General features: G+C 44.3%; 1 protein-coding gene across 3 annotated transcripts in view; it reads left to right on the forward strand.

Annotated features, from left to right (window-relative positions):
* LOC119966132 (coiled-coil domain-containing protein 126-like) overlaps positions 1-13,226 on the forward strand; it is a 156,999-nt gene that overhangs the window by 34,813 nt on the left and 108,960 nt on the right. For 2 of the 3 annotated variants that reach the window (XM_038797394.1, XM_038797393.1), the window contains exon 3: positions 11,080-11,247. In XM_038797394.1, the coding sequence (XP_038653322.1) occupies positions 11,080-11,247 (168 nt within the window). Of the gene's footprint in view, positions 1-11,079; positions 13,122-13,226 lie in introns of those variants that run through there. The other variant, XM_038797395.1, reaches the window with a different exon arrangement.

The raw sequence follows: 13,226 nt of genomic DNA on the forward strand, positions 1-13,226 counted from the left end.
CTCCTATCCAGGAATGCAGCTTGAACTGCTATTTTTATTTGTGAGAATCCAATCAACTGAGCCAAGCTGACATCCAGTAGTCTTCCAATAAAATTCTGTCCTCCGTAAACAGCTTTGTCAACTTATTTGCTGGACATTAGATTGTTTACTATGTTGCAGCAAAACACTTGCTTGGCTGGAAGAGAGGGGAAAAACTGGATTTCCTACTATCCAGTTGTTGAATTTTTCTGTTTGAACATTTCAAGTGCTTGGATCAAAGTTTGATTCCTTCCTTAACTTTTGACTCTTGACTTCTCACCCAAGCCAGGATTATGTTTACATCAGGATTGTTTATCCAGGACTTCCAGTGATGGTGATGTGCTGAGCAGACACACATCAGGTGATTTTAGGTGAATTTAGCCTGGAAATTCGACAGCATCGCACCCTCAATTTGGAAAGCGAAGGAACAGGGCCAGCATGCCAGCAAAAGTGAAGGGACAGCAAGAGCAGAAGAAAAGGACACGAGCAACAGGCGAGTGAGCCAGCAGACCCACGAGGCGACGGGATCCCGGCCGCCCTGGAGAGTGGGAGACTGAAGACACGGACATCAGCCTCCTCCTCAAGAGGTGGATGGAAGGCATTCCTTATGAAGTAACTGGCCATGATGAGAGAGGCGCTAAAGGTGGAAGTCAAGGTGGCAGCTACAGAAGCGGTGGTCGCCATGCAAGCGGCGATCGATGGACTGGGGAAGAAGGTGAAGGTGCAGGGAAAAAAGTTGCAGGAGTTTGAGAAGGTGTTGATAGGCCAGAGCGACAGGATTGTCGTCCTGGAGGCCAAAATCAAAAGGTTGCTGGTGACCCTTGGGAGCTTGGAAGTAGAAATTTGAGGACTGGGAGAATAGGTCCCAACACCAGAACATTCGGATTGTGGGCCTGCCAGAGGGGATTAAGAGCAGGGACCTGACCGGCTATATAGTCCAAATGCTGGGCAACTTAGTCGGGAGGGACAGCTGGAAGCACCAGTAGGACTGGGAGAGACCATGGAGAGCATCAACTCCATGCAGGTGGGGAAGATGCCAGGATCCGTTGGGTTCCTGGCAGACCTCTACAAAACTTATGCACCAACCCTGGTCCCACACCTACGGGAAATGTTCGCAGATTCGCTAGTGAGGGATACCCTGCCTCCAACACAGATGGAAGCAGGGACGATAGTGACATTCAAGGGGCATCTTGACAAATATATGAATAGGATGGGAATAGAGGGTTACGGACGCTGGAAGTGTAGAAGTTTAGTTTAGACGGGCAGCATGGTCGGCACAGGCTTGGAGGGAAGAAGGGCCTGTTCCTGTGCTGTACTTTTCTTCTTTATTATGGGGGTGAGGGTGGAGCCGTGCCCTAGAGTGGCAGTCTTCATGTTATAAAATGCTAAACTTAGCAGTACTGTCTCTTGGGGTTGGGCTGGGGGTGGGGAGGGGGGATGGACAGGGATTAAAACTGGGGATAATCCTGGATTTTTCATCCCAGTTTATGCCAAATTAGCAAATTTCTGCTAATGGTAGAGGGTTTGCTATAGTTGGCTTCATGGTGCAGATTGGAAGGGAGGGAAGCTGCTGTCTCATGTCCTTTGCTGGAGAGTCCATGCAAATAGGAGAGTACAGGGTTGAACAACTATAAGGTCCCATACTCAGTTAGGAATAATCACTTTTGAGATCAAACAATATTTTAATTAAGTTTGTTTCTGAACGGCATCTCTTCCTGTATCCATCCTTGAAGTTCACTGAGGTGGTGGTGGGATTGGTTTAGAATTGATGGTGGGGAGTGGGGCTCTCTTTCTTCCAAAAATACCCTGTCTGAAAAATAGTTAGTGTTTCTGATGAATGGCATTCAGTTCACTAGGTGTGTGATATTCCTACACATTGTTCGTGCCTTGTGCAATGTTGCCTTATCTGTGCAAAATTATAATTATGGAGTGTGGGACTTTTTCAAAAGTTAGGTTTTCAAATCTCAGTTGTAGCTTGGCATTGTTGCACTTTGACCTGAGGCAGAAGTAATCAAGTAGTCAGTGCTAAAGTATCTGACGACCAGGCAATATTCCATTTTGTTTTATATTTTCTGGTTGGATAAAATATTCTGACTATAATGTGCTGCTTTCACCTACCAGATAGCATTGTGATGAGGTTTCACAAGCAACATTGACATCTTTTGCAGGAAGGAAATGCTCCCTACTGTCAGTCGCTGATCCACTTTAAGTTCATCAGCTGAGTGTGTAGTAAACAGAACATGAAAGCAAAATAAATAAGAGCAGGTTTGGACCATATGACCCATCGAGTCTTCTCTGCCATTCAGTAGGATCATGGTTGATTTTGGTCTTCAACTTCACTTTCCCGCCCACTCCCCATATCCCTTGATTTCCTGAGAGACCAGAAATATCTATCTGTAGCCGTAAATATAATCAATGATGGAGCATCCACAACTCTCGAGGTAAAGAATTCTAATCGTTCACAACCCTTTGAGTTAATTAGTTTCCCCTCATCTTGGTTCTAAAATGATCTGGCCCCTATTTACAGAAATATGTGTTCAGGTCTCCAAATAAGAGGCTTAGCTGTTGTACACTCCCTGTCCAGTTCAAAACTGGGAAAACTCAGGTCTGGCAAAATCTGTGGTGCGATAAACCGAGTTAATGTTTTGAGTCCATATGACTCCTCTTCAGAGCTACAGCGTATAATCCATCACATTTCTCCCGAAAAGCAGCTGGAGCAAAGTAGAAGGTCAGTGATAGGTTGGAGCTAAGAGAGATTGTGGCAAAGATGCGTAGGGCACAAGAATAGTGTGAAGGGCTATAGAAGGTCCTGACAGTGGCATAAAGGTAGGTAGCAGAATGTGTTAATAGGAGAATAGAGGTCATTGCTTGGTGAAAGCAAAACTTAAAAACAAGGGACAGATGGCAGTGAGGGGTTGGATGGGTGGTTTGTGTTGGGACAAAAAATGTTTGGGATTTTTTTTTAAAAGGGCTAAGATGGAGGCAAAAGGTCACCATCTAAAGTTGTTGAACTCAATGTTGAGTCCCGAGGGCTGTATTGTGCCTATCTGTGAAGATGAGTTGCTACTCCTCTAGTTTGCATTCAGCCAAGGGGAACCCAATCGTGGGTCTGTGAGAGAGGGCAAGGAAAGAGGTCAGAGTTGAGAAAAATGGGTCGGACCTGGTTGAGTGCCCTCTCAGGAAGGGGGTGGGGTTGTGATCCTCAGTTAAGAAAAAAAGGTGCCACATCAGAAGCTCAGTTTTCAAAGGTAGCATTGAATAGTGGTCTCATAATGTTGGGTGGACTTGAAAGTCACATGTTAGTGATTGATACCATTCTCCACTCTATCTTAGGGTAGGTGAAATAACAAGCTGTCACTGCTGTTTGTTCACTAACTGATAAAATGGTTCATGTTGTAACTGTAGCTCTGCAGTCATGCCCGTCATAATTAAAGTGAGCAGTCTGGCAAATCGGGTTACACTCGTCGGCAAGGTTTACATGTTTTCACGAGTAACTTCAGCAAGTACGTGACTACTTGGGTGCGAAATGCAATCAAGTTAGCACTGCTCCAACAAGGAAAAGTTTCATTACTACTACGTGACATTCAGAGGCATTATCATTATTGACTCCCACGCCATCAACATCCTGGGCATCAGAAACATAGCTAGACCAATTTGATGTGGCTAATGGTGTATTTCGGAGGCTGAGTCTTGTCCAGTGAGTGGTTCACCGCATTGACACCGAGTCTCTCTATCAATTACAAGACACGGTAGAGATTAGCCAAATTCTTTTTGCTTGCCAAGCACATGACCAACATTGCCCACAAGTCCAAGGGCAACAAATGCGTGGAAACATCATTGCCTCCATTTTCCTTTTGAATTCACGCACCATCCCGAATTGGCTATAGATTACCTTAATTTTTCCTGCATGAAGTTCAAATGTGATTGTCCAACAAATATGTGGTGGTCCTCATTAATGGTTGATCAAAATGGTGCCTCTTCTTTCCCCTGCTGATGTTCAGCAAAGTACTCTTCAGCTGATTGCTGGCAGGGAATTGCAGGTGAACCAAGAGAGGTAATATGGACAAAAAGAACAAGGAAGTGCCACTCCTCAAATGTTGACCACTCTCCTCCCAATCAGAGGCACTTTATAGAACATAGAACGATACAGCGCAGTACAGGCCCTTCGGCCCTCGATGTTGCACCGACATGGAAAAAAAAACTAAAGGCCATCTAACCTACACTATGCCCTTATCATCCATATGCTTATCCAATAAACTTTTAAATGCCCTCAATGTTGGCGAGTTCACTACTGTTGCAGGTAGGGCATTCCACGGCCTCACCACTCTTTGCGTAAAAAACCCACCTCTGACCTCTGTCCTATATCTATTACCCCTCAATTTAAGGCTATGTCCCCTCGTGCTAGCCACCTCCATCCGCAGGAGAAGGCTCTCGCTGTCCACCCTATCTAACCCTCTGATCATTTTGTATGCCTCTATTAACTCACCTCTTAACCTTCTTCTCTCTAACGAAAACAACCTCAAGTCCATCAGCCTTTCCTCATAAGATTTTCCCTCCATACCAGGCAACATCCTGGTAAATCTCCTCTGCACCCGTTCCAAAGCTTCCACGTCCTTCCTATAATGAGGCGACCAGAACTGTACGCAATACTCCAAATGCGGCCGTACTAGAGTTTTGTACAACTGCAACATGACCTCATGGCTCCGGAACTCAATCCCTCTACCAATAAAGGCCAACACACCATAGGCCTTCTTCACAACCCTATCAACCTGGGTGGCAACTTTCAGGGATCTATGTACATGGACACCGAGATCCCTCTGCTCATCCACACTGACAAGAATTTTACCATTAGCCAAATATTCCGCATTCCTGTTATTCTTTCCAAAGTGAATCACCTCACACTTCTCCACATTAAACTCCATTTGCCACCTCTCAGCCCAGCTCTGCAGCTTATCTATGTCCCTCTGTAACCTGCAACATCCTTCCGCACTGTCTACAACTCCACCGACTTTAGTGTCGTCTGCAAATTTACTCACCCATCCTTCTGCACCCTCCTCTAGGTCATTTATAAAAATGACAAACAGCAACGGCCCCAGAACAGATCCTTGTGGTACGCCACTCGTAACTGAACTCCATTCTGAACATTTCCCATCAACTACCACTCTGTCTTCTTTCAACTAGCCAATTTCTGATCCACATCTCTAAATCACCCTCAATCCCCAGCCTCCGTATTTTCTGCAATAGCCGACCGTGGGGAACCTTATCAAACGCTTTACTGAAATCCATATACACCACATCAACTGCTCTACCCTCGTCTACCTGTTCAGTCACCTTCTCAAAGAACTCGATAAGGTTTGTGAGGCATGACCTACCCTTCACAAAACCATGCTGACTATCCCTAATCATATTATTCCTATCTAGATAATTATAAATCGTATCTTTTATAATCCTCTCCAAGACTTTACCCACCACAGACGTTAGGCTCACCGGCCTATAGTTACCGGGGTTATCTCTACTCCCCTTCTTGAACAAAGGGACCACATTTGCTATCCTCCAGTCCTCTGGCACTATTCCTGTAGCCAATGATGACCTAAAAATCAAAGCCAAAGGCTCAGCAATCTCTTCCCTGGCTTCCCAGAGAATCCTAGGATAAATCCCATCAGGCCCCGGGGACTTATCTATTTTCACCGTGTCCAGAATTGCCAACACTTCTTCCCTACGCACCTCAATGCCATCTATTCTAATAGCCTGGGTCTCAGCATTCTCCTCCACAATATTATCTTTTTCTTGAGTGAATACTGACGAAAAGTATTCATTTAGTATCTCGCTTATCTCCTCAGCCTCCACACACAACTTCCCACCACTGTCCTTGACTGGCCCTACTCTTACCCTAGTCATTCTTTTATTCCTGACATACCTATAGAAAGCTTTTGGGTTTTTCTTGATCCTACCTGCCAAAGACTTCTCATGTCCCCTCCTTGCTCGTCTCAGCTCTCTCTTTAGATCCTTCCTCGCTTCCTTGTAACTATCAAGCGCCCCAACTGAAACTTCACGCCTCATCTTCACATAGGCCTCCTTCTTCCTCTTAACAAGAGATTCCACTTCTTTGGTAAACCACGGTTCCCTCGCTCGACCCCTTCCTCCCTGCCTGACTGGTACGTACTTATCAAGAACACGCAATAGCTGTTCCTTGAACAAGCTCCACATATCCAGTGTGCCCAACCCTTGCAGCCTACTTCTCCAACCTACACATCCTAAGTCATGTCTAATGGCATCATAATTGCCCTTCCCCCAGCTATAACTCTTGCCCTGGGGGTATACTTATCCCTTTCCATCACTAACGTAAAGGTCACCGAATTGTGGTCACTGTTTCCAAAGTGCTCACCTACCTCCAGATCTAACACCTGGCCTGGTTCATTACCCAAATCCAATGTGGCCTCGCCTCTTGTTGGCCTGTCAACATATTGTGTCAGGAAACCCTCCTGCACACATTGTACAAAGAACGACCCATCTAATGTACTCGAACTATATCTTTTCCAGTCAATATTTGGAAAGTTAAAGTCTCCCATAACAACTACCCTGTTACTTTCGCTCTTTTCCAGAATCATCTTCGCCATCCTTTCCTCTACATCCCTAGAACTATTAGGTGGCCTATAGAAAACTCCCAACAGGGTGACCTCTCCTTTCCTGTTTCTAACCTCAGCCCATACTACCTCGGAAGAAGAGTCCCCATCTAGCATCCTTTCCGCCACCGTAATACTGTCCTTGACTAGCAGCGCCACACCTCCCCCTCTTTTGCCCCCTTCTCTGAGCTTACTAAAACACCTAAACCCCGGAACCTGCAACAACCATTCCTGTCCCTGCTCTATCCATGTCTCTGAAATGGCCACAACATCGAAGTCCCAGGTACCAACCCATGCTGCCAGTTCCCCTACCTTATTTCGTATACTCCTGGCATTGAAGTAGACACACTTCAAACCACCTACCTGAACACTGGCACCCTCCTGCGAAGTCAAATCTGTGCTCCTGACCTCTATACTCTCAATCTCCCTTACCCCAAAACTACAATCCAGGTTCCCATGCCCCTGCTGAATTAGTTTAAACCCCCCCAAAGAGCACTAACAAATCTCCCCCCCCAGGATATTGGTGCCCCTCAGGTTCAGATGTAGACCATCCTGTCTATAGAGGTCCCACCTTCCCCAGAAAGAGCCCCAGTTATCCAGAAATCTGAATCCCTCCCGCCTGCACCATCCCTGTAGCCACGTGTTTAATTGCTCTCTCTCCCTATTCCTCATCTCACTATCACGTGGCACGGGCAACAACCCAGAGATAACAACTCTGTTTGTTCTCGCTCTGAGCTTCCATCCTAGCTCCCTAAAGGCCTGCCTGACATCCTTGTCCCCTTTCCTACCTATGTCGTTAGTGCCAATGTGGACTACGACTTGGGGCTGCTCCCCCTCCCCCTTAAGGACCCGGAAAACACGATCCGAGACATCACGTACCCTTGCACCTGGGAGGCAACATACCAAACGTGAGTCTCTCTCGCTCCCACAAAATCTCCTATCTGTGCCCCTGACTACTGAGTCCCCAATTACTAATGTTTTACTCCTTTCCCCCCTTCCCTTCTGAGCAACAGGGACAGACTCCGTGCCAGAGGCCCGTACCCCATGGCTTACCCCTGGTACGTCGTCCCCATAGAATCACAGAATCCCTAAAGTGCAGAAGGAGGACATTCGGCCTCATTAGAGGCCTTCATTGAGCCTCTAAAAGAGCATCCTACCTAGGCCCACTCCCTGCCCTGTTCCTGTAACCCCACGTAACCTTTAGGACACTAAGGCACAATTTAACCTGGCCAATCCACCTAACTTGCACATTTTTGGACTGTTTGAGGAAAGCGGAGCACCCGGAGGAAGCCCACCCAGACACGGGGACAACGTGCAAACTCCACAGTCACCCAAGGCCAGAATCGTCCCAGGGTCCCTTGTGCTGTGAGGCAGCAGTCATAACCACACCTCCTAAAGGCTGAGTCTACCTCCACCGATACAGGGGGCGAAACTTAGCAGGCCCTCACAGGCTTGCAAATCCCAGAAAATGTTTTGAGTCATAAAAATTATTCGTTTGCATCAAGTTTCCTCTCTTGCCCATTTTTACCTGCTGCCTGACAAGTGGCCTCCTCACCTGTGATGAATGCTAAGGGAAAAACCTGAAGCCAAGCATTGGGTATAATGATTTGTAGGACTGTTTTGTGTAGTGGCTGCCAGAGGCAAAGAGTTAATGTGCAATGTTGTGCAAAGAACAGCTCAGAGACTCTGGCTAGTGCATATCGAAGGGCGCCTCCAAATCTGTCCAGGTGCTTAAAAATATCTTCACCTCAACTGCTTGCTTTATGGTCGGGTTCGATTCCTGGCTTGGGTCACTATCTGTTTGGAGTCTGCATGTTCTCCCCATGTCTGCATGGGTTTTCTCTGGGTGCGCTGGTTTGCTCCCACTCGACCCGAAAGACGTGCTGTTAGGTAATTTGGACATTCAGAATTCTCCCTCGGTGTACCCGAACAGGTGCCAGAATGTGGTGACTAGGGGCTTTTCACAATAACTTCATTGCAGTTTTAATGTAATCCTTCTTGTGACAATAATAAAGAATATTATTACCCATCTCATGCTATATATGTAACATGCCTTTCCCTCATTGCTTTGGCTCCTATTGGGCATCATCACATTTAAGATGGTCTTTGTCCCCGAGGGGCCTATAGGTATGTATGCACTGAGGTCCAATGCTGACAACAATGTTACTTCACCCTAAACCCATTGCATTTAACATTGACTGAACATCAGTGGGTAGGTTATTGCTAAGCAAGTGCTGTTTGACAGCACTGTTGATGACCCTTTCCATCACTTTACTGATGATCAAGCATAGACTGATAGGGTGGTAATTGGCTGGTTTGAATTTGTCTTGCTTTTTGTGGATAGGACATACCTGGGCAATTTTCCACATTGCTGGGTAGATGCCAGTGTTGTAGCTGTACTGAAACAGCCTGGCTAGGGGTGCGGCAAGTTCTGGAGAACGTCTTCAGTAATATTGCTGGAATATTGTCAATGTCTTTGTAGTATCCAGTGCATTCAGCCATTTCTTGATATCACGTGGAGTGAATCAAATTGGCACATGACTGACTGTACTGTTGAGGGCCACGTATCGAAGGAAGGATGTGCTGGCCTTGGAAAACGTCCAGAGGATGTACACAAAAATCATTCCTAGAATGAAGGACCTGTCATATGAGGAGCAGTTAAGGACTCTGGGACTGTACTCGATGGAGTTTAAAAGGATGAGGGGCACCTTATTGAAACTCTCAGAATACTGAGAGGTCTAGAAGAGTGGACATGGAGAGGATGTTTCCACTTGTAGGAAAAACAACAACCTGAGAGACTGAAGGTACAATCCTTTAAAACAGAGATGAGGAGGAATTTCTTGAGCCAGAGGGTGGTGAATCTGTGGAACTCTTTGACGCAGAAGGCTGTGAAGGCCAAGTCACTGCGTAGCTTTAAGACAGATAGATAGGTCCTTGATTAATATTGCGGATCAGGTGTTGTGGGGAGAAGGCAGAAGAATGGGGATGAGAAACATATCAGCTATGATTGAATGGCGGAGCAGACTCGATGATCGAATGGCCTAATTCTGCTCTTATATCTTTTGAGGACAGCAAAGGCCAAAGCTGGAAAACGACCATTTACTTTTTTTTTAAAAAGCCGGACAAATCCAACCCGGCCAACAGCCACCCCATCAGTCTACGCTCTATCATCAGTACTGATGTTAGGGGGCATCAACAGTGCTACACAAGAGGCAGCTAGCTTTTGACCGAGTGTGACTTCAGGGAGCCCCAGCAAAACTGCAGTCAATGGGAATTGGGTGGGGTGGTTGTATCGCACACCCGGGACATCATTGCAAGAGCTCCTCAGGGCACTGTCCAAGGCCCACCATCTTAGCTGCTTCATCACTGACCTTCCTTCCATCATAAGGTCAGAAGTGGGGATATTCATTGATGATTGCACAATGTTCAGCCCGATTCGCAATTCCCCAGATACTGAAGCAGGCCCTGTCCAAATTCAGCAAGACATAGACAATATCTAGGCTTGACAAGATATTGACAACATTCGTGCCACACAAGTGCCAGGCAATGACCATCTCCAACAAGAGAATCTAACCATCGTCCCTTAATATTCATTGATATTACCATTGCTGAATCCCCCACTATCAACACCCTCCGGGCTACCGTTGACCAGAAATTCAACTGGACCAGCCACATAAATACTTTATGGCTAGGAGAATGGGTCAGAGGCCAAGAATCCTGCAATGAGATACTCATCTCCAGGCTCTCCAAAGCCTGTCTACCATCAGTAAAGCACAGCTCAGGAGTGTGATGAAATGCTTTCCAGATGAGTGCAGCTCCAACTACACAAAAAGCTTGACACCATCCAGGACAAAACAGTCCATTTGATTGCCACATCATCCACAAACATTCATTCGCTCCATCACTAATGCACAGTAGCAATAGTGTGTACTGTCTACAAGATACACTGCAGGAATTCACCAAAGCTCCTTTGACAGCACCGTCCAAATCCATGTCCAACTAGAAGACAAGGGCGGCAGACACATGGAAGCACCACCACTTAGAAGTTCTCTTCCAAACCACGTACCATCCTGACTTGGAATTATTTCACTGTCACGGGTTCAAAATCCTGTAAATTCCTCCCGTGACTTAACCTACACTATATAGACAGCAGCAGTTCAAGGCAGCAGCTCACCACTACCACCACCTCGAGGGCAAATAGGCGTAGGCCATAAATTTTGACCTAGCTAGCGACACCCACATCCCATGAATGAACAAAAAATTTTGTGAAGACATTATTTCGAGGATGGATTATTTTATAGCAGTATTTTGTGTGATGTTTATATTAGTAATTTTTGTATGTTTTTGCATTCTGTTTAAAATTTAATATTAAAGAGAGAAAAATGTGTTCACCTGGGAATGGATCAAGATATTAAATGTTCAATTTTTTTTTTGTTAGCTGATCTGAAAAGGACAATTGCCATCCTACTTGATGACATATTGCAACGCCTGGGAAAGCTGGAAAACAAAGTGGACTACATGATTACGAGCAGCCTGATAAACAACACCAATAGTACCAACAGCAATCCTGTGTCATCAGCTTCCAATAAACAAATGAATGTTCAAGGTAGTATTAGATAGCAAGCCTGCAAAGGGGGTAAGAAAATGGGATGCGATTTTCAGTTCCCTTTCTGCTTTGGTAACCTTCAAATGTTGAGCATTTTTGGAAGGTTTTGATGACATTTCTGTCCATTTGAAGTACAGTAAGTATCTGGTGCTCTGTACTGGCTCAGTTCATTTTGAGATTGGTACATTGTGTTGAAACTTAATAGAGCAAAAAAGGTAATTCAACACAATCTAATCCTGGGGCAGGTTGCATGTGAATGCAAATCTGTGGACATCTGTCTCATGGCTCATTGTGAATTCTAGTTGGCTAGGTTTTAAAAAGCTATGCTTGTAGAAAAAGAAATCTATTATATGAAACGGGATTGGCCTTGTGGCAGGAATAAGTAGATATTTATATCCATATAATATGTATTTTAAATTGTCATCTTTAATTTAATCATTAGAGTTGAAAATAAACCATTTTACGTGCACTGAATTTTGCATGTTAACACAAAGTCATTCTGAATAACGGATCATTAATAGTTTTGTTTCTGTATCTTACTGGTATAACCAACGATTGCATTCAAGTATGAAGAGGGTATCATTATTAATTTTAAAATAGCTCTGCCTGTTCTCATTCCATTCCACCTGCCCCAACGTTGTATTTTCGCTGATGCCTTCAAAGCTGTAAAGGTTTTTGAAATGACTGACAGTGAAAGTACACAGATTAGGGCTGTGTCAGATATTTTGCAACAAATGTGGATAGAAAGAGAAGGAACTTGATTATTGCCTATATCCATTGAAACATAGCTGAACAATTTATTTTCAATATCTATCACTTTTCTGTGCATTGGACTACTACTATTACATGAACTTTCTGTACCTCTTGGCACCTGCACAAAACCTTTGCTTACTTTATATAATTTTGTTTCTTTTTAATATGGGTGTTGCTTTACTTACTTTAAGTCTGCTTGCAAAGTTTGTAATTGCTATGCAAATTCACCTTGTACACAGTAGGTTATTGGTGGGAAGACTTCATTGTGCCCTCTCCCAAGTGTAATTAAAACTGCAGTACTTTATAGTAAAACATATCATTGGAGGATAAGGTATCTATTTTTAAAAGTACGATACAATCACGAGGATTTTGTACACTTCTGTACAATGAATATAGTAATAACGGGAGAAAGCCTGTAGGTATTCACGCTAGTGTTGCTGGTAACATATATTAAATGGGAGAATTCAAAGGCTTTTTATGCCTGTATATTCAACTCTTAATATCTGTAAATACATTTTTAGTGTAATTAATTTGTTAGAAGCTGTGCATTTCACATTTAAAACAAAAAAACTGCACAGATAAATTAGCGTAAAATGTTTCCTACACAGTGCTGCAGATTTAAGTGTATATTTGCTTTTTGTAATTCTGTGCGTTTTGATATGTTGTTCTGCTGAGCAATAAACTTCCATTTTTGGGGACTGGGGATTGTGACTTTATGCTTGATTTAAGTGTTCCATGCTGTTAAATCTCTTTTGCAAAACAATGAATATAACATGAAAAAGTGTACAAAATGAATTGGAGAGCATTTATCAGCTACTCAGTTTTATGCTGGTGCTAAACATACTGACCTTTTCTTTCAATGATTGGCTGCAGCAATGGGCTGTTACAATTTTCCTTTACCTCAAAGACTTGGGCTTAGAGTTTCCGTTCTTGGCCATATGTTTCAGTTCCTTGGCCATATGTAAGTGTCCTACATGAAGAGGGTTTGAATAGTTTCAACCCAGCTTTTTATGAACCTAAGCAAGCAGCATAAAAATCTCAAATTCACAGTATTACTCAGGGAAAGAACATGAATGGCTGGTGCAGGGAATCAAAACATTCACAATATATGTACGAGGAAATACTCTTCTCAGATAAGGCACAACAATGAGGCAACATTGGAGATGATTTAGTTTGCAATTCACCTGAGAATCGTTCATAACATTAAGCTGACACAGTAGAGATTC

Source organism: Scyliorhinus canicula, chromosome 5, assembly GCF_902713615.1.
Source record: "Scyliorhinus canicula chromosome 5, sScyCan1.1, whole genome shotgun sequence".
Taxonomy (NCBI): domain Eukaryota; kingdom Metazoa; phylum Chordata; class Chondrichthyes; order Carcharhiniformes; family Scyliorhinidae; genus Scyliorhinus; species Scyliorhinus canicula.